This window comes from Panthera onca, chromosome D1 (assembly GCF_046562875.1).
Source record: "Panthera onca isolate mPanOnc1 chromosome D1, mPanOnc1 haplotype 2, whole genome shotgun sequence".
NCBI classification, from domain to species: domain Eukaryota; kingdom Metazoa; phylum Chordata; class Mammalia; order Carnivora; family Felidae; genus Panthera; species Panthera onca.
In genome coordinates, this window is record NC_138348.1 from 100,616,240 (window position 1) to 100,642,654 (window position 26,415).

Sequence of the window (26,415 nt, forward strand, 5' to 3'; positions counted from 1 at the left end):
TGGTGGCCTCGTGCTGGTGCACCACCTGTTGAAAGAGCAGACGGATAGACGCACGCAAAACCATCGTTGCGTTGGCGGAGGGACGCCGGACGGGGCTGCGCCCCTCGTCACCCCGCGGACGCGCTCTCGTGTCATCCCAGGCCGTCCTCACAGCGCCTCACCACTTCCGGTCCCGGCCCCGCCTCCTCAAGGCCTCTCCGTGCGGCTCGCGTTCAAGAATTTTGTCCCCAGCGCCGAGCCGTCTCTCTGCCCCCGCCGCTGCCATGGCGGCAGCTCCGCCGGTCTCCAAGGCCGAGTACCTGAAGCGTTATTTGTCTGGGGCAGGTGCCGGCGTCGATGGGGCCCCTGAGTCGGGTCGCCGGCGTCGCAGAAAGCGGCCGAAGCCTGGCGGGGCCGGCGGCAAGGGGTGAGTTGGCTCTGGCGGGGCGGGGCCGGAGGCGACTCGCCGCCCCTCTCCCCAACTCCGCCCTCGGCCGGCGCTTCCCCGTCTCCGGGCCGCCCGCCCCGCTCCTCGCAGGGCTCGTCCGGCCGGAGCCCGCAGCCCCGCTCTGGCGCCCCGCGCCCCCCTCGCGCCCCTGGGCGGTATCTTCGACGTCTCCAGCCCGGCTGTAACTTTCCTCTTTTCCCGCCCTCGTAGCGTTCCGTCCACTCCAGTAGAGAATGAGTATCTTGCCTTGAGAATAATGGTGGAGCTCATCCAAAGCCTCCGTGTTTGGGTATTTAGGGCCCAGAACCTGTCTGTGGGGTTCAGCAATCCCAGGGACTCCGGTTCTGAGTGAGAGACCTATGCTTACTTCCTGTTGGTCTTCACAGTGTTGCTATTAACAGTTCTTGTCATGCACCAGATGCTGTTCTAAGTACTTTAGGCGTAGATGAATTTATTTAAGCTTTATGATACTACCACGAAGTTGGTATTCTTAATATCCCCATTTTTCAAATGAGAAAACTTTGTAGCCCGCGGTGCTGGGTTGAATAGTGCCCTTCCCCCGTTCACGTCCCCTCAGAGCCTCGGAATGTGATATTCTTTGGAAATAGTGCCTTTACAGATGTAATTGGTTAAGATGTGCTCCTAGTGGATTACGACGGGTGCTAAATCCAGTATGACTGTGTCCTTTTTTTTTTTTTTTAATTTTTTTTTTCAACGTTTATTTATTTTTGGGACAGAGAGAGACAGAGCATGAACGCGGGAGGGACAGAGAGAGAGGGAGACACAGAATCGGAAACAGGCTCCAGGCTCCGAGCCATCAGCCCAGAGCCCGACGCGGGGCTCGAACTCACGGACCGTGAGATCGTGACCTGGCTAAAGTCGGACGCTTAACCGACTGCGCCACCCAGGCGCCCCCGACTGTGTCCTTTTAAGAAGAGGGAAACTCGGGCGTGGGGGGAGGCATAGGGAGAACACAGCCTTGTGAAGATGGAGGCTGAGGTTGGACTGGGTGTAGGCTGCCACTAGCTAGAGTATGCCTGGGGCCATCCGACGTCAAGGAAATGTCCTCCCTTAGAGCCTTCCCAGTGGGCATTACCTTGCAGACGCCTTGGCTTTAGACTTCAAGCCTCCAGAACGGTGAGGGAATAGTTTCTGTTGTTTTGAGCCACCCACCTTGTGGTACGTTGTTAGGCAGCCCTAGGGAACCGATATGCCCAGTTCCAAAGAACAAATCCATTTCCTTTCCTGATTTGATTCTTGCCTACTCTCGCTCTCTGTCTTCCTGCCCTCCTGACTTGGGTGGATTCTTTGGAGACAGTGCCACGTAGTGAAACTCGCTTGGGCTTTGGAGTAAGACCACAGTTTGAGTCCGAGCTGTGCCACTTTGTGAGCCGTGTGGCCGTGGGCGGGACACGTCGTCTCTCTAAGCCTGTTTCCTCATCTTTAAAATAGAGTAATAACTGGAGCGTCTGGGTGGCTCAGCCGATTGAGCCTCTGACTTCAGCTCAGGTCGTGATCTCATGGTTCGCGGGTTTGAGCTCCACATCAGGCTCGCCGTTGTCAGCCTGTCGGCACAGAGCCCACTTCAGATCCTCTGTCTTCCTCTCTCTGCCCCTCCCCCGCTGTGCTACCCCATGATAAATAAAAGAGAGTAATAATGATAGCATTTTATGGTTATGATTAGAGGTGTATAAAGTAGAGGTGCCTGGATGTGTCAAGCGTCTGATTGTGGCTCAGGTCATGACCTCACAGTCGTGAGTTCGGCCCCTGTCTCGGGCTCTGTGCTGACAGCTCAGAGCCTGGAGCCTGTTTCAGCTTCTGTGTGTCTCTTTCTCTGCCCTTCCTCTGCTGGCACTCTGTCTCTCTCTGTCTCTCTCAAAAATAAATTAACATTAAACAAGATTTAGAGATGTATAAAGTGATACTGGCTTTTCAAACAGAACTGTTCACATTATGGCAGTCATTGTTATTTATTTGGACTCATCCATGGTTTGTGTGACCGACGTTTATTCAGTACGCACTTCCTATGCCAGTTACTTCAGAGCGTTGAGGATATCCCTGTGAATGAGAAGGCCTAGTCCCCATTCTGGTGGACCTTCTTGTTTAATGGGGAGACAGGCTTTAAACGTCTAATTACACAACGAATTGATTTATTTTGTTTGCATTAATGCAGTGAAAGTATTCCAAGGATGTGTAACACGGGTTCTTAGTTGAGGGAAATAAGGGGAGAAGTTAAGGAAGACATGCTCCAGGAAGTTAAATGTATGCTAGGATCTTAAGAATGAGTAAGAGTTTTCCAGTAAAGAATGAGAAGAGTAGGTCAGACAGAGGGAAGGAACTGCTTATGTGAAAACTGATGTGGTAAGGAATTTGGTTCATTCCAGGCCCCAAAAGTGAGGTAGTGAACTTGTGGAGGCAGGGGTACCAGATGAAGTGGGCCGTATAGGCAAAGACTGGACCTTGCAGAATCTTGTAGGATTTTGAGCTCTATGCTACAATCTGTAGTGTTTGTAGGCTGTTATCCAAGATTGATTCTTCTTTTTTGATTTTTTTTTTTAACATTTAGAATGCGGATCGTGGATGATGATGTGAGCTGGACATCTATTTCCACCACTAAACCGGAAAAGGAGGAAGAGGAAGATGATGGAGATTTGCCTGTGGTATGTATCTTTTGAGTCTGTGATGAGGACTTTGAAACGCAAGCCTGTCTCTCAATCTCCATTCCCGGTACAGGGTAGATTTATAAGGGGGAACGTTGAGGGCAGAAAAGGGGTGACACTTTTCAAAGAGCTATTTTTATTTATTTATTTTATTTATTTATTTTGAGAAAGTGAGAGAACACAGGAGGGTCAGAGAGAGAGGGATAGAGAGAGAATCCCACACAGGCTCTGCACTGTCAGCTTGGAGCCTGATGCAGGGCTCGAACCCATGAACCGTGAGATCATGAGCTGAGCTGAAGTCAAGAGTCAGACACTTAACTGACTGAGCCACCTAGATGCCCATCAAAGATGCTTTAAAGTAGTCTTCTTTGATGACGCCTGTGCACTGTTTTCTTTGTTTATGGAGGGCCCTGTTAGCCTGGGAATGGGAACTAATCCCAGAGTGGCAAAATTTCTCAACATCAGCAATAGAATATGTTTACGATTAGCCATAGTTCAATTTATTGGAATGTACCTTGCAAACAGTGTTCAGGTTCAGTTACAGGAAACTTATTTGCTCCTTGTTTTTCATTGATTCAACGAAGTTTAAAATTGTATACTTTGGTCGAAGTATTGCGGATACGTAGGTTAATAAAACCTAGTGTCTGTACTTTAGAGATGATACCCTAGATGGGAGACAGAATTTCAAATAATTTCAACAATGTGATAAATGGTGGAGAGACATTTCACATATGTACCAAGTGCTATTAGAGCACAGGGAAACTGGCACATTTTTTTATTCTCCTGGGAGATTCTGTTAAGGAAGTAAATAAATATCCAAACTGAGTTTTGAAGGATGAGTAAGAACCAAGTGGGCAAACGGATAGGCAAATAATCTTGAATTAGTTCCGTCATGGAAACTTTGCTGAGAAACAAGGTGAAAAGGAGAGCTGTTCTTGGGCTGTATTGCACTGAAGTTGTAAAAATGAATTCCTGATGAGTATATTGAATGTTGATGCCTAGCATATTCTGTAGTACATCATCTAAGAAAAAATTTATCAGTAATTAGAAGGGAAATAGTGGGGTGCCTGGCTGGCTCAGCCAGTAGAGCGAGTGGCTTTTGATCTTAGGGTTTTGAGTTTTGAGCCCCATGTTGGGTGTAGAGATTACTTTAAAAACAAAAGAAAAGGAAGAAGGGAAGTAGTGATCATAAGTGACCAATTTAGTTTCAATCAGAACCAGTCAATTAATGTTTACAACATTTTTTTTATGTTATAAAAGCAATACATAATTTTTTAAATGTTTATTTTTATTTTTAAGTAATCTCTACACCCAGTGTGAGGCTCGAACTCACAACCCCCAGATCAAGAGTCACATGTTCTACTGACTGAGCCACCTAGGCACTCCAAAAGCAATACATATTAATTGTAGAATATTTGGAAATTATAAGAAAGTTTACAATTCTGAAAATAATACAATAATCACTTATACTGTGACTATCCAGAGATGGCAACTGCTCCCATTTGGATGCCCATCTCTTTAATCCATAGATAATACAGACTTCTGTTTTATTTATTTTTTTTAAGATATAATTGAGATCATACTGAATTATGGTTTTGGAGCTTGCTCTTTCATTTAATAATATGTTGTGAATACTTTAGTAAGATTTTAAAATATTCTTTGAGAATGTGATTTTTAGTGGTTTCAGTGGTAGTTCATTGTATACATTAATTTAACCTGTCCTCTTACTGGACGTATGGATTGTTTTCTGTTTTGAAATATAGCGCTTTGAGAAACCTCTTGTGCATAAATCATTGTAGAAATCTGTTTATTTCTCTATCCCCACAAAGTGGAATTAATAGGTTAGGAAGTATGGTCCTTTTGAGCTGTATTCTCGTATTGTTTTCCAAAAGGTGGTACCAGTTTCTCCTTCCCCCTACAGTTGTTTGAGAATGCCATTTTCCCCATTTCTTCATCAATACTGGAGCATTATTTACAACAACAGAAATAATAGTGAACTTACGCCAGTTTGCAGGTGAACAATGGTATTGTTTCTTAGAAAAATAGTGAATACTTTTTTTCCTATGTTTATAGGCATTCGTATTTTATGAATTTTTTGGTATTTTTTCCATTGTTTAGAAAATTGGACTTAAAATTTTCTTTCATTGATTTGGTGTTTATGTAATACAATATATTACCTGTCTTACCTGTTATAGATATATTTTATTATTTGTTTTTTCATTTATAGTAGTTTTGACATTTAAAAATTTTAATTTCTATAGTCAAGTCTGTTAATTTTCCTTTACGATACTGTCTTTTGCTCTTATGATTGCCTTAAAACCTGAACGAGGAAGGCTTTAGCTCCACTCCTCTCTACTCTGGTTAAAACAGGTCTTGATTATTGAATTCATTTTTGTTACTGCAAGACCATCGCCACCACCAGTAACAATGGCAAAATAATTAGGACAAGTACAATAGCAGTGGGAGCACAAGAATAATAGGTGTAATTTATTGAGCATTTACCATGTCCCAAGCTGCTTAGCTTACGTGAATTAGCTCACTGAATCCTCATAGCAATCCTTTGAGTCCTTTCACAAATGAGGAAATCGAGGCTTAGAGAAAATAACTTGCCAAAGGCTGCACACATTTTCAGTGGCAGAGCTGGTGATTAGATCTCAATTCATCTTGCTTGAATTCAAGCCTGTGCTTTTATTACCTGGTGAGATATCTCAAAACCAGGTTACATGAGGAGTGATGCAGAGAAATAGAGGTGAATTATGACCTGGGTTTGGATTTCAGTTCTGCCACTTGCTGGCTTGTGACATTGAGAAATTTACTTAACTTCTCTGAGTCTTAGTTTGTTCTTTATTAGTGTGGAACCTTTCTTTGCAGGCCTGTTGTGAGGATTGAGTGAGATAATATAAGTAAACCCCAAACACAGTACCTGGCACATGGTTGCTACTCTTTAACTAGAATTTATTAACACCAGCCATCTTTGACAGTCTGTTTTGTGGAAAGGGCATCAGTTGCATCAGGGTCAGAACTAGGGTTACTGGAAAGAAGTTACAGGAAAGTCGGTACAGGTCCAATAAAACTAAGGACTTTCTAGCACTGCCCCCAAATACAATGCCCTATCTTGTAATATAATGAGTTCCCTGTCTGTAAATTAATTGGGTCCCTGTCAGGGAGGGACTGGGTGAGTGATCATTTATCAAGGATACAATAATATTCCAGATTTGTTTGGGAATTTCGATGATCTGAAATGTTTTTATCCCTTAAAGATTCTGTGATTCTGTGTACTTCTTAATGATTTCTTTTGGTTGGATTTAAGAAGATCTGTCATTGTGACTACCTCTGACAACAAAGGTTTCATAAGGAGCCTGAAGCCCTTGATGAGTGATAGGAGTGCCAGGGAGCCGGCCTGTATTGTCACTCTGGATATAACATAAAAGTAGAAAGGTGAAAGGAATTTAGCTTTTAGCTTCCCTGGGGCAGTTGTGCACCTGACAGGTTGATAAAGAAGGTTTGTAATGAAGAAGTTCACATTTGGAGGAAAATTGATTAGTCAGAGAAAGATGTATAATTAAACTATGCAGTGTCAATCAGATAAACATCTCATAGGACAAACATAACTGAGGACCACTACATATTTCTACATGTTTCTTCATGGCTGTTTTGGACTCGTGTGTGCCGTGTGCATTGAGAATGGGAATGGTGATAGCTTTAGGTTCCTGAAACAGTAGTGCTCCTTGACTGGATCCTGTGGATTTTCTCAACGTAAGTTGTCCTAACTCTGACAGGTGGCTGAGTTTGTGGATGAGCGGCCAGAAGAGGTAAAGCAGATGGAAGCCTTTCGTTCCAGTGCCAAATGGAAGCTTCTAGGAGGTTAGTTTCAACAGTAGATAAATCTAAATTTCCCATTTATAGGGGAAGCCTTTTTTTTTTTTTCTCTCTACACTTTTTTTTTTTAGAGGCATATATAGGTTGTTTTAGTGTGTCCTTAATCCTGAAAAATACAGTGCGAAAAAGAATTCAGAACTTCTTCGGAGGTAGCAAGACATGGGAACTGAGAGACCAGGTGTCCCATTTTCTCTTCTATTTCGGCATTAGTTAGGGTTACTAACTTAGGTTACACATAAATCAGGAAGTGACTTATGTGGGGGCCTTGCAGTAACCACTGACCTCTGGCCCAAATAGGACAGCACTTAGTATATAGTTAAGTCTTTCTTCGTTCTTCCTTTAAACATGGGTATTTTGCAGTGCATTATCCTCCACTTGCCCACTGTGTACCCTCTCCCTAGGCTAATAATTTAACTCCCTATTTAAAAAGTTTTTGAGTTCTTTGAGAATGGACAAATGACATTTGTTTGTCATGTCTTGAGTGGAGACAATACCTGTTCTTTTTTAAAAAAAAATTTTTTTTAATGTTTATTTTTATTTTTGAGAGAGAGAGACAGAGAGACAGAGTGCAAGCAGGGGAGGGACAGAGAAAGAGGGAGACACAGAATCCGAAACAGGCTCCAGGCTCTGAGCTGTCAGCACAGAACCTGATGCGGGGCTCGGACTCACGAACCGTGGGATCATGACCTGGGCTAAAGTCCGCCACTTAACCGACTGAGCCACCCAGGTGCCCTGACAAGACCTGTTCGTAATTGGTTTGGTCTTTCTCCCACCTAGCATAATCAGGAATCTTGCTTCTGTATAGCCATTTAACTCCAGTTTACTCTTGACACTTGTTCCTTTTTCATACATGCAGAGTAGTAGACGAATTAACTCCTAAACAAGATTTGTTCTTTCTGTTTTATATTTTGTGCTTACGTTAATTATCCTACAATTCTGATAAGGAAAACATGCATAACAAAAGTGACTGTTGGTTATAGGTTAGTGATCACTATTGCCTCAGTTACTTTTCAGTATATTATTATTATGTTCTGTGAATTAAAAGTTTATTATCAGTATGTATTCTTTTATCTGAATCTTGTTCACTCTTACTATTTTGTTTTTCTCTGTGGGTGTGTTTCTAATCTTTTCCATAATCCTTTTTTCTTTTTTCTTTGTTGTTATTTATTTTTTTTCCACAGTCTTTTTTTTCAGAGAATCTTTATGTCTCCATATTTATAGGTCTAGGAAGAGATACCGAACCCCCACCCCATCACCCTTGAATAGTTGTTTTTCTTCTGCTTAACTCTCACTGCTCCATCCCCATTTGTCACTGGAAATATCCTCTTTGGTCTCTGATTCTTACTTCCTTTTTGTAAATATCATGGAATTTATCAACGCCATGGATTAGATTTGCTGTCAGGTGTCCCACAGATATCAGTACTTTTCTCTGAGTGGTGATTGCAATCAGATAGGACTATTTCCCAAAGCAAAGGAGTTGACTTGGTTTAATTCATCCACTTAGCAACTATTTATTGGGTCCTACCGAGCATTTATTTGAATTTGGGATGCGGAGCTCAATGATAAGAAATACTGGATTTTGGAAATGTCCTGAGTTGCTGTAAACATTTCATTCTCTTATACCTTTGAAAACTGGAAGTTTCAAACTCTTTCCTCAGCTGCCTAGTTTAAAAGATTGCACATGGACTCTACAGTCAAACAGATCTGGAATGGATCCTCTATCACTTATTAGCAGTGTGACTTTGGCAGTAGGACTTAGTGTTTCTGAGTATCAACTTCTTCATCTATAAAATGGGATAACAGTATTTATCTTTCAGGCTTGTGAGAATTCAGTGAGGGAATCCATATAAACCATGGACTTGTAATACGTGATCAGGAAATGCTGATCCCTCTTTTTTTCTGGTGCTCTCCCCCCAGTAAAGAGCATGGTGACATTGATCAAATAGTTAATCACATTTCATTTTGATGCGGCACAGGCTTAGTCAGTCTGCATTTTGAAAGAAGAGTGAGTATAAACTGTGTGTTACCTAGTCTAAATATCAGTAGGAGCCTCTGACTGGGAGCTCTGCACAGGCACAGTTTTGGGAAGAGCACTGGATTGAGAGAGGATCAGGGTGTTAGCCTATCTCTTCGTCTTAGTGGCTGTGACCTTTGGTAAGAAATCACTCAGTTCCTTGGAGCCTCTGTTTCACATGTCTGTGAAACAAGGATACCTGCCCAGTGTACCTTAAAAGGTATAATATGAAAAATGCATTTAAATGGCTCGTTAGGCAGATAGGAGAGGTTATTTATTTTTTTCTTTAAAACATTTTTTTAAATGTTTATTTTTGAGACAGAGACAGAACATGAGTGGGGGAGGGGCAGAGAGAGAGGGAGACACAGAATCTGAATCAGGCTCCAGGCTCGGAACTGTCAGCACAGAGCCTGATGTGGGGTTCGAACTCCACGAACTGCGAGATCATGACCTGAGCCGAAGTCGGACACTTAACCGACTGAGCCACCCAGGCACCCCTAGGAGAGGTTATTTTTAAGGTATTCATGAGTGAATGCTGGTTTATTGCCCCTAAGCAGAAGATTTCTGAGTAGTTTTGAGATGTTTGCTCCTGGGCCATCTTTTGAAACTTTGCATATCAAGGGTGAATAGGGCATTTGTGGGGATCTTACTTTTGCTATTTGTGTTTAGGTCACAGTGAAGATCTGCTCTCACACAGACACTTCCGTCGTGACTCCCTGGATTCATCTCCCCCAAGGAGGGTCCGTCACGACACCCCGGACCCATCTCCCCCAAGGAGGGTCCGTCACGACACCCCGGACCCATCTCCCCCCAGGAGGGTCCGTCACGACACCCCAGAACCATCTCCCCCCAGGAGGGTCCGTCATGACACCCCGGACCCATCTCCCCCCAGGAGGGTCCGTCACGACACCCCGGACCCATCTCCCCCCAGGAGGGTCCGTCACGACACCCCGGACCCATCTCCCCCCAGGAGGGTCCGTCACGACACCCCAGAGCCATCTCCCCCCAGGAGGGTCCGTCACGACACCCCGGACCCATCTCCCCCAAGGAGGATCCGTCATACTTCTCTGGATCCTTCTCCCCTCAGGAAGCCTCATCGTCATTCTTCAGGCATGTCTCCTAGGAGAACCCATCATGACACACCAGATTCATCTCTTCCTAGGAGGGCCTGTCACAATTCCTCAGATAGCTCTGTTCCCAGAAGGGCTCAAAATAGCTCACCTGACACATCTCAACCTAGAAGGACTCATGACTCCTTGGACACATCGCAGCTCAGGAGGGCCCATCATAACTCCCCTGATTTGGCTGCTAGTGTCCCTCATTCACTGCCCAGACCCAAAAGCAGTAAAGGCCCAGAGAGAGCTTCTAGCAAAACTTCTCCACATTCGAAGGGGCGGGGACCATCTCACACAATCCCAAAGAACAGCAAACATGAGTATGACTCGGACCTCTCTCCTCCGCGAAAAAAGCAAGCAAAATCCCATAAGCATGATTCTAAAGGTAAGCATTTGATTGTCCATAGAGGGACTTATTCTGAGTGCTTTCTTTTGGACCTTTTACTTCTTGTGGTCTTTAGAAATGAGAATGGCATTTCTTTGGAGAAGTTTTAAAACTGTAGGGAAATGAGGAGAGGTTGGGCTGAGGGGAGTTAAAATTTACAGTGGCAAGGGGGACCTTTTTTTTTTTTTTTAAGTTTATTTTTATTTTAAGGGGGAAAGGGGCAGAGAGAAAGAGCACACGTGCGAGAATCCCAAACAGGCTCTATGCTGTTAGCACAGAACCTGACATGGGACTTGAACTCATGAACCTTGAGGTCATGACCTGAGCCAAAACCAAGAGTGGGACGCTTAACCAACTGAGTCACTCAGGCACCCCAAGGAAGACATTTTTATATATTTTTTTGTTTTTTCTCCCCACCCCATGTGAAAATACAACATGTTTGATGTAGAAACTTCAGGGTGTATAGAAATGTACAAAGAAGAAAGGTACAAAATTTGTTGAAAGCCATTTGCTCTTAGTGTTGTGGCCAATGTTTTTTAAACCCTTTTTCTATTCATTTTTTATATAGTTGAGCCCTTTCTATGTAGTATATACATGTTATATGTGTAATCTTGCCTGGTTTATTCATTTAATGTTACCTTCGCCGTGTCATAAATTAACGTGGTCTTTACTGGTGTTCTGTTACATAAATGTACTTAACCATTTCCCTAATAGTGCATATTTTAGGTTATTTATAAATTTTGTTTTTATAATTTTAAAATGAACATCCTTGTAGATAAATCATTGCTCTGTTCGGGATTATTTCCTTATCTACTTTTAGATAGATTTCCTGGAAATTTAAGTACTTCTAGGTATGTTTCCTGGGAAACAAAGTAGAAATTGATTTGTTAGTTAAGGGGCATGTGTGTTTTTAAGACTGTGGATACCCATTGCTTCTTTGGGAGGTGATTTGTGATGTTTCTGTCTACAACTCAGGCCTGTGCAGTGAGATTTGTTTACTCACTAGGTACTGTTTTCATTCATTTTTTTAAAAATAGTTTTTACTGTTTTATTTATTCTTGAGAGAGAGAGACAGCATGAATGAGGGAGGGGCAGAGCGAGAAAGGGACACAGAATCCGAAGCAGCCTCCAGGCTCTGAGCTGTCAGCACAGAGCCTGACGTGGGGCTTGAACTCACGAGCCGTGAGATCATGACCTGAGCCAAAGTTGGACACTCAACCGACTGAGCCACCCAGGCACCCCTGTTTTCATTCTTAAATAAAATATATCGTTATCTTTTAGTCTCTGACATCACAGTGTATTCTAGGCAGTTGTAACTTTTGCCACAGCCCTGAGATCTGAGTGTGAATTGTTTCTCCCATTCTGTGCTCAGATAAATATGACATAGGTGAGTATGTTGAGGCCTCACATGCTAGTCACAGTCACTAGTAACTTGGGAATAGAAGCCCACATCCTGCCTGTTGGTTGTAAAAGTTGTGTCTGACTCTGCTCTTTTCCCATGTCATCTGTACTTGTGTTTAGGACAGTGATAGCTCTTTAGAGGAGGACCAAATGAATATTGGACATTAGCTTGATAAGTTCCATTTTTAAGATTCCACCAATGGGATTAAAGACTTTACTTTTTAATTTCTAGACTCTTCCCCCAGCCATAGGAAATTTCATACAAACTCTTCGCCTAGGAGATATCAGAGTCACATGTTGGACTCTTCCTCCTACCCAGATGATAGTCGGAAAGCCTCTGATTCAGATCTTTCTCCTCCACGGCAAAAGCAGAGTTCAGGGCACAAAGATTCTGATTCAGATCTGTCACCTCCACGGAATAGACCTACATACCGGAGCTCTGATTCTGACCTGTCTCCACCAAGGAGGAAACAGAGGGCCAAATCTTCTGATTCCGATCTGTCTCCACCTCGAAGGAGTCAGCCTCTAGGAAAGAAGGTAGGAATTTTCAGGAGCCATACCTTCTCTTAGAGTGACTGCGCTTTTCTATTTCTGTACAAGTTTCAGAGATACAAACCAGAGAGGGAGGGGGTAGCTCCTGGTAGAGTAAATCTAGTGCAGAGTTACCTCTGGAGCTCTTTGCTCCTTCTGAAGGCAGGACTGCCTGTGACCCAGCCCGGATGAACTTGCAAATACCGGTTCCTAAGTAGCTTCTGACTTTATATCCTCTTTATTCCACAATTGTCATTTTTTAATGGGTCTGGAAAAACTTCCTATTTTCTCATGAATAAACTGAGAACTATAGTTTACAGAGTAGAGTTTGGAACAAACTTTGTGTTAACTGGATGACATTCGAATCCTCCTGCTTCTGCTTACTGTCTATGATATTTGAGCAAGATATGTGAGATCTCTAAGCCCCAGCTGCTTCATCTGTAAAATGGGGATAATAGTAGTATATACTTCATGAGGTTCTTGTGAGAATTAAATTAGCTCGTATAAGTAAAACTCTTAGCACAGTGCCCAGAACAAAGTCAGACTTTAGTGTAAGCAGTTGATTATTATAAATTGGACTACCAGTCTCCATTCGCAGATCTTAAGAGGCATTTAGAATATAAAATTACTTTTACGAATCATACCACCTGGGAAGTCTGTGTTTTATTTTAAATCTGTGATGAAGCATGAATTGCCCAGAACATCTGCATGAACTTGGAGCAGTTGTTTTGTAAAGCACCCCAGTGCTAGGAAAAGAATCTTATTCCAGTGAGTTGGTTAAGAAAGAGAATAATAGAGCCTGTAGTATGCACATTTACCTCCAACCCAGACTTTTCAGGCAAGTCTCCTCTCTAGTCCACATGGTCCTGGCAGCGTGTCCCTGGCCCAGGAAGTAGGGTTCTTCTTTTCTGGGAAACAGAGTGAGGTCTGTGTTGCAGCTGGACCCCTTGACATTTTAGGTATCTGTTTACTTCATGGATAGTTTCATATTAAATTGAGCACATTGCTTAAGGATACCACAATACACTGTATACTCCGTTTATGCATTGGTTGGTTATCTTGCTATGAAATAGGGTTTAGTAAGAGGGTTTGATTTGGTCACAACTTGTCATTATCCTGAAATATATCCACAACTGAGGGACCTTAGACTTGCTTGAGTTTGTAATTTAAATGGAATATTTTATTAGTGTGGGTCTCTACTGAAGGGCTTAGAGCTTGATACAGGCTTCTGATCAGGTGACCTGAGAATGTGTCTTCATGTCTACAGTTTATATACTGAAAAGTCAGAACTATTTAGATGCTTAGCTTTTTCTTTAATATTTTGTTAGTTTGTGTTTGTGTTTATTCTTCAAACTTGGTAGTACTATTAATTTGCCATGAAGTTCAATTTTATTTCTTTTTTATTTTGTGAATCTTGTGGTCGATAATGAGAATACAAAGTTGGAGTCGTTTGGTTTGGTTATTGCTCATCGTCAGGCAAAAATGCACCTGTCTACCCTGGAGCCTGCTGCTACATCGTCTCATTAATGTTGGATGCTCCCTTTTCCGTTGCATAGGCTGCACACATGTATTCTGGGGCAAGAACTGGGTTGGTGTTAACTGACATACAGCGAGAGCAGCAAGAGCTCAAGAAACGGGACCAAGAAACTACGGCGTTTGAAGGTAAAAATGAAAATGCAGAGACCAGTCGAGGCTCATGTAGATTTTATTTTACTTTTTTAACGTAACTTCTTGTATCTGATATTTTAAACTTTTAATTGAGATCAAATTTCAGCTCTGGTTTTATGCATTATTTTAACTTCTTAGTGGTCCCAAGTGGTTCTTTTCTTTCTTGACAAAGGTTAGTTAGACATTGGTTGGAACTACTTGTAGTCTGGCTGCAAAAGTTTTTATTCAGCATCAGAATCCCACATTGATTTCAACTGTTAGAATATTATTCCCAGTTCTGATACCTGGGTGTTTATCTTTAAAAGTATAATTTTCCTTTGCAGCTGAATTCCAGTATGCTGAAACTGTATTTCGAGATAAGTCTGGTCGTAAGAGGAATTTGAAACTGGAACGTTTAGAGCAAAGGAGAAAAGCAGAGAAGGACTCGGAGAGAGAGGAGCTGTATGCTCAATGGGGAAAAGGGTAAGAGAACCACTGAAATGGAGAACAAGACTGTGCTGACTGGAGGAGGTCATTCTCTACTTTTCTGACCAGTGGGTTAGTTCGTTGCACCTTCACAGCTGTTTCAGGAATGGAAGGTTCAGTGTGCTCGGTCTCCCTCCTAAGATACTGGGGTACTCCTTACTTGGCATTGGTATTCTAGTTTTGCTCTTTTCAATATTTGGCCGACGCTGCTGGGAAAAGGAAGTTCCCCAAATGTAGCAGTATGGTCCGCTCATTGTGAGTGCAAATGTTAAATGGGACAGCATACGCTCTTGGTTCTTTTTGCCCAGGCTTGCCCAGAGCCGGCAGCAGCAACAAAATGTGGAGGATGCAGTGAAGGAAATGCAAAAGCCTCTGGCGCGCTACATTGATGATGAAGATCTGGATCGGATGCTGCGAGAACAGGAAAGAGAGGGGGACCCCATGGCCAACTTTATCAAGAAGAATAAGGCTAAGGAGAACAAGAATAAGAAAGGTGAGCCTTCTGGGACTCGTCAGAGGTGAAGGTGACTTGTGTAAAGAGAGATAGTCTTTAGCTTGATGATACATAGTCAGGTGCAGAGAAGGCTCTCCCATACAGTGTTTTAGGTTCCTTGTATTTGGAAATTTGTGTTCAGCTCACTAGAGATTTCTGTATAAAATTTTTGTTCCCACTGCCACCCGACTCTGGGTTGAGTTATATAGGTAACTAACTTCTCCCTCTCTCCTCTCACCAGTGAGACCTCGCTACAGTGGTCCTGCCCCTCCTCCCAACAGATTCAATATCTGGCCTGGATATCGCTGGGATGGAGTTGACAGGTAAGCCTGAGTATTTCCTACATTTTTGTTTTCTTTTCCATCTGACCCTAACCTTTCCTAGCCGTTCTTACATCACTCTACACTCTGCCTCATTCTCTGTTCTAACCACAAAGTTAATAATATGCAGTTTGCTTGCTTCTGTTTCTGAGGTCCCCAAATCCCATTTCCCATGCTTAAAATATTCTTCCTCCTTCTCCGTTTTTCCTTTTCAAAGTGTTTTTTTAAAGCTCTGGACAAACAGCTGTGCTGCTTCCGATAGGATACCCTTTGTTGTTGACATTGGTCACTTCTAGAGATGTTTTCTAAGGTTTAGAGGGGATGAGTGATGGGCGGTAGTCTGGAGTCTTTCATATGTTGTATCTTTAAAATGTAGCCCTTGAACCTTCTCTTCACTGACTTAGGAATGAGTTACTTACGATATCTTCCTGACCCCTACGGCCAGCATCTGTACCCATTTACTCTAACTTACTGTCTGTTGTGTGCTTCTGTTCAAAGTCTGCCTCTCTGTTTACATGGTAGATCCCATCTCCTCTTGCTACGGAAGGACATTGTTCTAGCGTTTACCATAGTGGTTCTCAAACTTTTTGATCTCAAGACCCCTTTATACTTGAGAACCCCAAACAGCTTTTGTTTATATGGTTTATATGTATTAATATTTACCTTATTAGAAATTAAACTGAGAAGTTTAAAAAGTGTTTATTAATTAGTTCATTAAAAACATAATAAAGCCATTATGTTAATATAATTACCATATTTTTTAAGAAAAATAACTATTTTCCAAACAAAGAAAGTAGAAGAATGGCATTGATTTACATTTTTGCAAATCTCGTTAATGTTTGGCTTAATAGTCGATAGCAGGATTCTGCATTGAGTCCGTTGCAGTTTGTTTAGTTGGAGTATTGAAAGAAAGCTTAGCCTTAGAAAATTCAGCTGTGGGGCACCTGGGTGGCTCAGTCGGTTAAAAATGTCTGACTCTTGATCTCAGCTCAGGTTGTGATCTCAGGGTCATGAACACAAGCCCTGCATTGGGCTCCGGGCTGGGCATGAAGCCTACTTAAAAAAAAAAACAAAAAAACCCCAGCCTTATACATAGGTTGTTAGAAAAGGAAGGTGTATTATATTTTGTACTACACAGAAATTCAACAGGTGATAGTTTCTTAAAGGTGATTTATAACATGGAGTCTGAAACCATATCAAAGAACTTTTAATACTGTTACATTAAAATTCTTTTTTTTTTTTTTTTTTTTTACTTTGTAGGGATCTTTTGCCAGTGCGTGATTTTATAACATCATGTGCTGGTCATTTGGAAAATAGTGGCTTGCTGAGTTTTTCAGACCTGCCAAATGTTGACATTTTTCGTTATACAACATCAGTGATTTGTACTTGTTAATGTTACCTCTGATCTCATCACCAAAATCTTAATAGGAAGCTAAAGTTCATGGTGGCGGATCCAAGTGTATTCAAATTCTAATTTATGCTTAAAGTCTTGAATTTTATCATTGGTGACAAGTGTCAGTTGTCACTGAAATTAAAGCTTTTTGTACAATAACTTTTTTGTAGAATCCATCAGATTTTGTACCTAGAGGATCAGGTCCTCTGTGAATATAGAGTTTTACTTCTTCCTTTCCAATCCAAATGCCCTTTGTTTCTTTTTCTTACCTTAATTGTACTAACTAGAGCTTCCAGTGCAGATGTTGAATAGAAGTAGTAAGAACAGACATCTTTGCCTTCTTCCTAAATCTTAGGAGAACAACTGTCAGTGTTTTACCATTAAATATGTTGTAAGCTATAGGTGTTTTGTAGATTCCCTTCGCTGAGTTGAGAAGGTTCCTTTCTATTCCTAGTTTGCTGACAGTTTTTTTTTTTTTTCCGGAATGTGTGTTGGATTTTGGTTCATTCTTTGATCTATTAGTTATTTAGGAATGCATTGTTTAATTCCAAACATTTAGACTTCTGTAGTATCTCACCATTATTGATTTCCAGTTTAATTCTGATGAGGTCAGAGAATATACTCCATAATATTTTGATCTTTTGAAATGTATTAAGATGTGTTTTATGGCCCAGTATATGGTTGACCTTGGTGAATAGTCCATTTGCATATGAGGATAATATGTATCCTGCAGTTGTTTGGGGGAGTGTTTTGAAAATTAATTTTTGTATTTTTTTAAACGTAAACTTTTTGTTTTGGAATAATTTTAGATTTATAGAAAATTTGCAGATAGTATAAAGAATTCCTATACACTCCTCATCCAGTTTTATTATCATTCATTGCATTTCCATGGTACATTTATTTATCAGAACAACATTGGTATGTTGCTATTAATGTACCAGATTTTACTTGGATTTCACCAGTTTTTTCCAGTAAAATCCTTTTCTGTTTAGGATCCCACATTGCACTTAGTTGTCATTTCTCCTTATTCTTCTCTGGTCTGTGACAGTTTCTCAGTCTTTCTTTGCTGTTTGTCACCATGACAATTTTTTGGAATATGGTCAGTTATTTTGTAGAATGTCCCTCAAAGTGGGTTCATTTGATGTTTTTCTCATGGTTAGACTGCGGTTATGGGTTTTTGGAAAGAATGCCACAGTGGTGGCATGCCCTTCTCATCACATCATTTAACCGGTACCTGGTAACAACAGGACATCCCTAGTGTTAACCTCAGTCACTTGGTTCAGCTGTAGTGAGTGTTTGCCAGGTATCTCCATTTTAGTTATTCTTTTTCCCCTTCCGTACATACTTAGTTCTCTAGAAGTGAGTCACTGAGTTTAGCTTGTACTCAAAAGGTGACCTGTAGGTGGCATAGCTACATTTATTATTTGGGCTTTTTCTATAGGGATTTGTTTTGTCACCCCATCTGCTTAGTCAGTTATTTATTTATATCAGTAATGATTCATGCATATTTTATACTGTGGATTGTAATCCAGTAATATGTTATTTATTTTGTTATTTATTTAAATAAATTGTTCTGTTCTTTAGCTACTGGGAATTCTTTAAGGTGTCCCTTTTGCATGCCCTGTCCTTTTATTTTTTGAGTACTCTCTGACTTTCTGATACTGCAAGATGCTCCAGGCTCATCTTGTATGTTCCTTGTCCCAGCCCTAGAATCAGCCATTTCTCCAAGCAGCCCTGGCTGCTTTTAATGGATAATGGTATTTAGAAACCAAGATCTGACTGCTACAAGTACTTGTTACTGGGGTGTCATTGTTTCTAGGCTATGCCAGCAGACAGAGCTAGGTAGTACATGTCTAGAAATTCATGTACGCACACATATTTGTTATTATTTCTGTACCTACTTATCTGTACATATGTGTCTGTATATGTACATGTTTATGTATACAGATTCATAAATATGAATTCATACTAATGTTGACTCTAGTGGAGTATTACCTTTTCTTCCGGCTGGTCTGTAACTTCCCTCTTCAGCATTGAGAAACCTAGCACCCGCATGTACCGTCCATTTTGCTCATCTCTGTATACATGTAAAACAGTTTCAGAATTGAGAGATTCAGAATTCAGAAACAGATTTCCAACAAAAATATAGTGTAGTTACTTTTGTTACTACCCTTATAATTTCTAGTGAAAGAACCATTTTCCAACTGCCCTGCCCCAGTACTGTTATGTCATACATTTGTAATATAGATTCATTTGTCATAGTCCCCGTCTATCCTGGGATCTCCTGACTTCCTGGGTGATTTTTCCTTTTTATAGTTTGCTTATGTTAGTGTTTATTTTTTATTGTGTATAGTTCTGTGGGGTTTGACAAATGCATGGAGTCATTTATTCACCACCCTACTACTGTATGGAACAGCTACATCATCCAAAAATTTCCCCTGTAAGTCCTGTTTTAGTCAGTTACACTTTGTCCACCAAACCCTTGTGATGAGTGCTCTGCTTTCTGTTCCTATGTTTTGCCTTTTTCAGAGTGTCACAGGAACGGAATCATACAATATGGAGCCTTTTGAGTGACTTCTTGCACTTAGCAAAATGCATGTAAGGTTTATCCGTGTTCTTGCATGAATATCCCATTATGTGGCTGTATCAGTTTGTTTATTCCCCAGTTGAAGGACATCTTCAGTTTTTAGCAACTCTGAATAAAGCCACAGTAAACATTTGTGTATAGATTTTTATGTGGACATAGTTTTCAGTTCATTTGGGTAGATACCCAGTGATTGCTGGAATATATGGTGAGACTATGTTGAACTTGATAAGAAACTGCCAGTTGTTTTCTAATGTGGCTATACCATTTTTTGTTACACCAGAGAATGAGGATTCCTGTTGCTCCATACCCTTGCCAGCCTTTGGTATTGTCAGTGTTTTGGATTTTAGGTGTGTACATTTAGTATTGAATTTTAATTGCTCTGTTATCTGTTTAGCTAAACCTCTCTGCAGTTTTCTTTTTTAGTGTTTGCTCTAAGGATTACAGTATGTATCTTTAACTCATTACAGCCTACTGGGAGTTTATAACTGTACTGTTTCACATAAAATACACAAACCTTGTATGTAACGCTGAGGTTCCACTTACCCTCTGTTCTATGTGCTATTGTTGTCATATATATTACATAAATGGTATAGACCCCACAATATAGTGTTCTAATTTTTTTAAAAAGTTTATTTATTTTGAGAGATAGAGAAAGCATGGGTGCGGGTGGGTAGAGAAGGAGAGAGCGAATCCCAAGCAGGCTGTGCATTGTCAGTGCAGAGTCTGATGTGGGGCTTGAACTCACAAACCATAAGATGATAATTTGAGCCCAAGTTAGATGCTTAACCGACTGAGCCACCCAGGCACCCCTCCAGTGTTCTAATTTTTTATTTACAGTTATTTAAAAAGAAACCTGGAAAAACAACAAAATATATAAGTGTTAATATTTAATATTTAACTCATGTATTTACCATTTCTGGTGCTCTTTTTTTTTTTTTTCTTTAAACAACTTTTAATATTCCTTTAGTGTAGGATTATTGGTGACAAATTCTCTGTTTTTGTTGATGTGAAGATGTCTTTATTTCACCTTTAATTTTTAAAAACTTTAGTTTTGAAATAATTTTAGATAAGAACTTGAAAAATTAGTACAGTGTGTTACAGCGTACCCTTTACCCAGCTTCCCCCAACGATAACCTAACATAACCATAGTACATTACCAAAATAAGGAGATTGACATTGGCACAATTCTATTAAATTAAAGACATTTTTCTCACCTTCATTTCTCAAGGATAGTTTTACTGACGTATTATTGGAGGAGGTCATCAAGATGACATTACCACTTGTTGACCCAGAAGCTGGACCCAGGGCAGTCAGAGGCCTCTTACCTGCTCTCTTATCCTTGGAATGTGTGTCCTGCCTACCCTTTTCAAGGTTGTAGCCTTGAAAGAGTAAGGTGTTATTGAGACCACCTGGGCCAAATATGTGGCTGAATCCAGTTAAGGCCTCTGTATAAGTTTTTGAGATTCGCCAGGTGGCTGCCCAAGAGAGGCTTCATATGTAAGTTCCCTTGCCTATTAAACTTGCCCCCTATCAATGTGGAGTGGCCTGCCTCTTTTTTTTTTTTTTCTCTCCTTGCCCTCCACGTACTGGGGCCAATTTCAGACTTCCCCCAGGAAGCTCACAAGGTTGTGAACCAACACATAGAACTCTGGATTGATAGTATCAGAATTCTGTGACAGTTTTGTCAACGCTTTAAGAAAGTTTCATCATTTTCTGGCCTCCACTGTTTCTTTTTTTTTTTTTTTAATTTTTTTTTTTTCCAACGTCTTTTATTTATTTTTGGGACAGAGAGAGACAGAGCATGAACGGGGGAGGGGCAGAGAGAGAGGGAGACACAGAATCGGAAACATGGCCTCCACTGTTTCTAATTAGAAGTAAATCCTTAGTCCTCATTTATTTTATTGTTACTCCCTGCCCCACATTGTAATATATTTTTCTCTGGCAGATTTTTCTTCTTGTTTTAGGTTTTTAGCCAGTTTATCATGTACCTCAGTGTGGTTTTCTTTGTATTTATCCTGCTTTGGGTTTGTTATGCTCTCTGGATCTTTAAATTCATGTTATTCACCATTGGGAAGTATTTGGCTATTTTTTCATCAGTTATTTTTTCTGAACTACTGTTTCTTCTTCTCCAGTTACGTTATTTTCCACCACTTAATATTATTCCGCAGAGCCCTAAAGTTCTGTTCATTTTTCTAGCATCATTTTTTCTGTCTGTTCTTAAGGTCAGATAGTTTCTGTTGATCTGTTTTCCACTTCATTGACTTTCTGCCATCTCCAATCTATTAAGCCCACACAGTGAATTTTTTGTTTCAGCTAGTTTATTGTATTTTTCAACTCTAGAATTTCTGTTTGATAGTTTGTATTTCTCTGCTGAGATTTTCTATCTGCTCATTCATTATGAGACATTTCCCTCTTCCTTGAGAATATTTATAATTGGTGCTTTGAAGTCCTGTTTGCTCATTGTAACATTTAGGTCACCTCAGGATTGGTTTCTATTAATAGCCTTTTCTTGAGTTTGATTACATTTTACTATTCCTTGACATATCTGGTCATTTTTTTTTTCACATATATTGGATACTGTAAGTGATACATTGTCAGAACTTGGAATTCTGTTATATTCCTCTGAAGTATGTTGATGTTTATTTCCAGTAGACTGTTAAGTGGGTGCATTTGAGCTCCGAAAGCTGTCTCCTTTGCAGTGGGCAGCAGCTACAATTTCTGCTCAGTTCTTTCAATTTCTAGCTGCTGCTTTTTCACTGGGCCCAGTGTGGTTCCCCTGTGCAAGCACAGTTTAGCAGTTAGCCAAGGATTTAGGTGCTGTTTGTGTGTACATTGCAGGGTTCATCTGTTTTGTAGCTTCCTCCCCTTCAGAGTTTCCTTCCTGATTTTCTAGCTGCTCTGCCTTCTTTGCACTGATACCTCAAGCTAATAAGCCTGTGACTTTCTGCCTCCATGAGCTGTGCAGACCGGGAAGTGCCCTCTGGCAAAAAGCTCACAGATCTTTTTACAAATGGACTCATCCAGGTTCTGCCTGCTTTTGGTCACTTTCCCATGCCTTCAAAGAATTTTAGATACTTGCACTTTCATATTTTGTCCAGATTTTATAATCGCTGTCTGAGAATAGAGTAGTCTGCTCAAGTTCCTCTGCTGTGACTGAAATCCATTGCCCCACCTCCTATGGACCTGAGGCATTGTCTTCTGTCCCCCAAGATGCCATCAAAATCTGAGGCTCTAGTTCCTGATACTGGGTATCCTCAGGGTGGCTGTGGTTTCAGGCTAGCTTACTACTTTGGTTTGCAGTTCACTGGATATAGGCTCTTTGGTAGCAGGACATTTTTCAGAATGCTGATTTGTCTTATAGCCAGAAGTGGATCTTTTTATAGCCACAACCCTAGAGATTTTCCCTGCTACACTGAGGCCATCCTTTTTTTTTTTTTCCTATTTAAAAAAAATTTTTTTTTGGACCCACACTCAGGACTCTCCCTGACCTAGTATTTTCTTGATATCTGATTTGTCTCCAGCTCTCCCAGGAGTTTTCTTCCACTTAGCATTTTTTCTTACATCTTTCCTTTTAGTTCCCTTTCTCATCTTTGTTTTCTTTCTCATTATTCACTCTTTCGTCACCTCTTTTAGTTTGTCTGGTTTTGGCCCATTGCAAGTGAACATTTCTAGAACATATCTGTAGTTGGAAAAACTCATAAGGTCAATTAATCTAATCCCGTTATTATTTAAAAGACAAGCAAGGCCCAGATAAATCTAACTACTTACCTCGAGTTATTTAGCTCACCTGAAAAAGCTGGAATTAGAATCCTGGGCTCCTGGGCGCCTGGATGGCTCAGTCGGTGAAGTGTCCGACTTCAGCTCGGGTCATGATCTCACCGTTCGTGAGTTAGAGCCCTGCATCGGGCTGTGTGCTGACAGCTCAGAGCCTGGAGCCTACTTCAGATACTGTGTCTTCCCCTCTCTCTGCCCCCCCCCCCCCCCCCCCCCCCCGCTCGCACTGTCTCTCTCTCTCTCAAAAATAAATAAAAACATTAAAAAAAAATTAAGAATCATGGGCTCCTGATTCTATAGTCCAAGGCTTTTCTACTGTGCATTCTCTTGTGGTTTGTTTTTTGATTCTGTGGGGTTTGGTTTGTTATTCATATGTCCTTTGTCTGTATGATCATATTAGTGTTGGTTCTCTTAAGTACTTATTCCCCAGGGCAAAAAACAGTGGTTTCCTTGGTGCTCTAGAATACCCTGCATGCTTTTGAGGTTAGAGATGGAGCTGTTTGTAGTAAGCTTCCCTTCCTAAAACACTCTGCTATTCATCCTACTCATCCCTTAGGGAGGGTGTTAGGAAAGAGGGAAGGAAGCCTGTTCTCTCCATCAGTTCAGTAACACTTAGCAAAGATGTGATTACTTGAGGCAGCTGTGTACCAGCTGCTGGGCTCTCACAGGTAGTGATAGTCCCTAAGCTTAGGAACTTACTTTCCATCTAGAGCAGAAAGACAAGTAAATAATTTCAATACTACTTGCTAGTATTACTATAGAGGATTTTCAGGGTGCTTGGGAGCACAAAGGTAGAGTAAATTCAGCGTTGGGAGAGTGCGGTTAGGGGAAGCTTTCTAGAATATACATGAGCTTTGTCTTAAGGGATATCAGTCGCCAGCCAACATGAGAAGAGGAAGGAGGTTGAAGTGCGAAGTCATAAGGGTATGGGACATCATAGTGTTATGGGGGGGCAGTCGTAAGCAGTTTGCTACTGTTGGAGAGCATGAGGTTTGACCTGGAGTGTATGTGATAGATTGGAAAGGTAAGCAGGGGCCTGGTCACAGTAGGCTTTAGAAGCATTTGTGATGGGTGTGGCCTTCACCCTAAAGGCAAAGGAGGGCCCTTGAAGGAATAACAGCAGCTTTGTGTATTAGATAGATGAATCACTAAGGCAGTAATGTGAAGCATTTGAAAGGCACACATCTGGAAGTGGAGAGACAAGGTAAAAGGCTATTGCAGTAGGTCAGGGTAAAGGAGGTGGAGTTCTGAACTGTAGGGAAGTGTTCAGGGATGAGGTGTCAGGACCTGGTGGCTGACTTGGGCAGAAGGAGAAATCACTGGATTTGACAATAGGGAAGGTCACTGGCGGCCTGAAAGAGAGCTAACTGTGCCATGGTGAGACAAAAGCTAGGTTCCAATGTGTTAAGGAGTGAATGAAAAGTGAGGAGGTGTAGACAGTGAATACAAGCTCTTTTAAGAAGTTCAATTTAAAGTCCCCAGCTGCATTAGCCCTTTAGCAAGAGAGTCGGCCTGTCCTCTGAAGCTTTGAATCCAGGCATTGACTTCCCCTCTGTAGCTATGAAAGTCCCACGTGGCATCTTCTTCCAGTAGGGGGCCATTTCATCTATATTGAAAATCTGTTTAGTGTAACCACCTTCACTGACTGTCTTAGGTAGCTAGATCTGTTAGATAACTTGCTGCAGCTTTACACTGGCACTTGCTGTTTCACTCAAACTTTTATGTTATGGAGACAACTTCTTTGCTTAAATCTCACGAACCAACCTCTGCCAGCTTCAGACTTTTCTTCTGCAGCTTCCCCACCTCTCTTAGTCTTCACAGAATTGAAGAGACTCAGGGCCTTGCTCTGGATTAAGCTTTGCCTCAAAGGAATGTTATAGCTGGTTTGATCCCCTATCGAGACCACTCAGACTTCCTCCATATCAGCAGTAAGGCTGTTTTGCTTCCTTATCATTTGTGTTTGTTGGAGTAGCACTTTTAATTTTCTTCAGTAACTTTTCCTTTGCATTTACAAGTTGACTGACTGGCGCAAGAGGCGTAGCTTTTAGCCCATCTTGGCTTGCAACTTGCCTTCTTCACTGAACTTAGTCTTTTTTCTAGCTTTTGACTTAAAGCGAGACGTGTGATTCTTTCTTTTACTTGAACCCTTACAGGCCAATGTAGGGTCATTAATTGGCTTAATTTCAATATTGCTGTGTCTCAGAGAATAGGCTGGAGGAGAGGGAGAGAGATGGGGGAGTGGCCGGTCAGTGGAGCAGTCAGAACACACACAACATTTATCAACTGAGTTTGCTGTCTTACATGGATGCATTCGTGGCACCCCAAAACAGTTGACAATAGTTTCGTTAAAGATCACTGATTAAAGATCACCATAACAAATAATGAAAAAATGTGAAATATTGCAAGAGTTACCAAAATGTGACCCAGAGGCACGAAGTGAGCAAATGCTGTTGGAAAGTGGCACCAATAGACTTAATTGATGCATGGTTGCCACATATCTTCAGTTGGTAAAAAATACATTCTGTGAAGTGTCATAAAGTGAAGTGCAATTAGAGAGGTGCCTGTAATAAGAATTCACTAAATGTTGTGTAACGAATGGATAAATTATAAGATGTAGACATCAGCTGAGAGGGAGTTGGGCCTGTAGAGTAGTAAATGTTTGAAACAGTTGTCAAAAGAGTGGCAGAAGGGTCTGAATAAGAACTAATAAAAGGATGAATGATGTATTTTGGCTTTTTGATTCTATTGCATATGCCTTACATATTTTCACATGACTGCCTTACTTTCCTCCTTATCTATTAGGTTGTGAACTCTTCTCTTTTTTCAAAAATGAATGTCCAGTTCAGGATTCTGGCTGATCAGTGTCTCTTGATTGCAGATCCAATGGATTTGAACAGAAGCGCTTTGCCAGGCTTGCCAGCAAGAAGGCGGTGGAGGAACTTGCCTACAAGTGGAGTGTTGAGGATATGTAACTTTTCTGAGGCTGTGGGGCGGCTGTGGGTTGTGGTAGTGGACATAGGGCAGCCAGACATCCAGCTGTAACAGCTGTCTATGCTAGTAATCAGGGTCCACACAGACCAGCAACCTGAATGCCAGTTTTGACTACAGAAGAATATTTTGAGACCTGATGTTTGGACTGAGGCACCTGTACTTTTCAGGTGTTCCAACACTGGTGATTGCTGGCCTTCAGAGGAAGCATTGCATTTTCAGTGTCCCAGAGTTTGTTCTTGGTTAGGGTTTTTCTTTTTTAATAAACATACATTTATTTTTTCACAATCATGCTCTTAACTGGGTATTCTGTTT

At 41.2% G+C, this 26,415-nt stretch overlaps 1 protein-coding gene across 1 annotated transcript; it reads left to right on the plus strand.

The window, feature by feature from the left end:
• Positions 1–228: 228 nt before the first annotated feature.
• Positions 229–26,388, plus strand: BUD13 (BUD13 spliceosome associated protein). The gene is made up of 10 exons (XM_060604809.3): positions 229–406; positions 2,994–3,087; positions 6,867–6,951; positions 9,650–10,480; positions 12,114–12,418; positions 13,969–14,074; positions 14,404–14,542; positions 14,854–15,038; positions 15,280–15,361; positions 25,991–26,388. The coding sequence occupies exons 1-10, from the start codon at positions 264–266 to the stop codon at positions 26,082–26,084; spliced, it is 2,064 nt and encodes a 687-aa protein (XP_060460792.2). The 5' UTR covers positions 229–263; the 3' UTR covers positions 26,085–26,388.
• The last annotated feature ends 27 nt before the right edge of the window (positions 26,389–26,415 follow it).

Coding starts and splice junctions, on each gene's coding strand:
- BUD13 (XM_060604809.3), top strand. CDS start 264: ATGGCGGCAGCTCCGCCGGTCTCCAAGGCCGAGTACCTGAAGCGTTAT. Junction 407..2,993: donor GGCGGGGCCGGCGGCAAGGG/GTGAGTTGGCTC, acceptor TTTAACATTTAG/AATGCGGATCGTGGATGATG. Junction 12,419..13,968: donor GTCAGCCTCTAGGAAAGAAG/GTAGGAATTTTC, acceptor TCCGTTGCATAG/GCTGCACACATGTATTCTGG.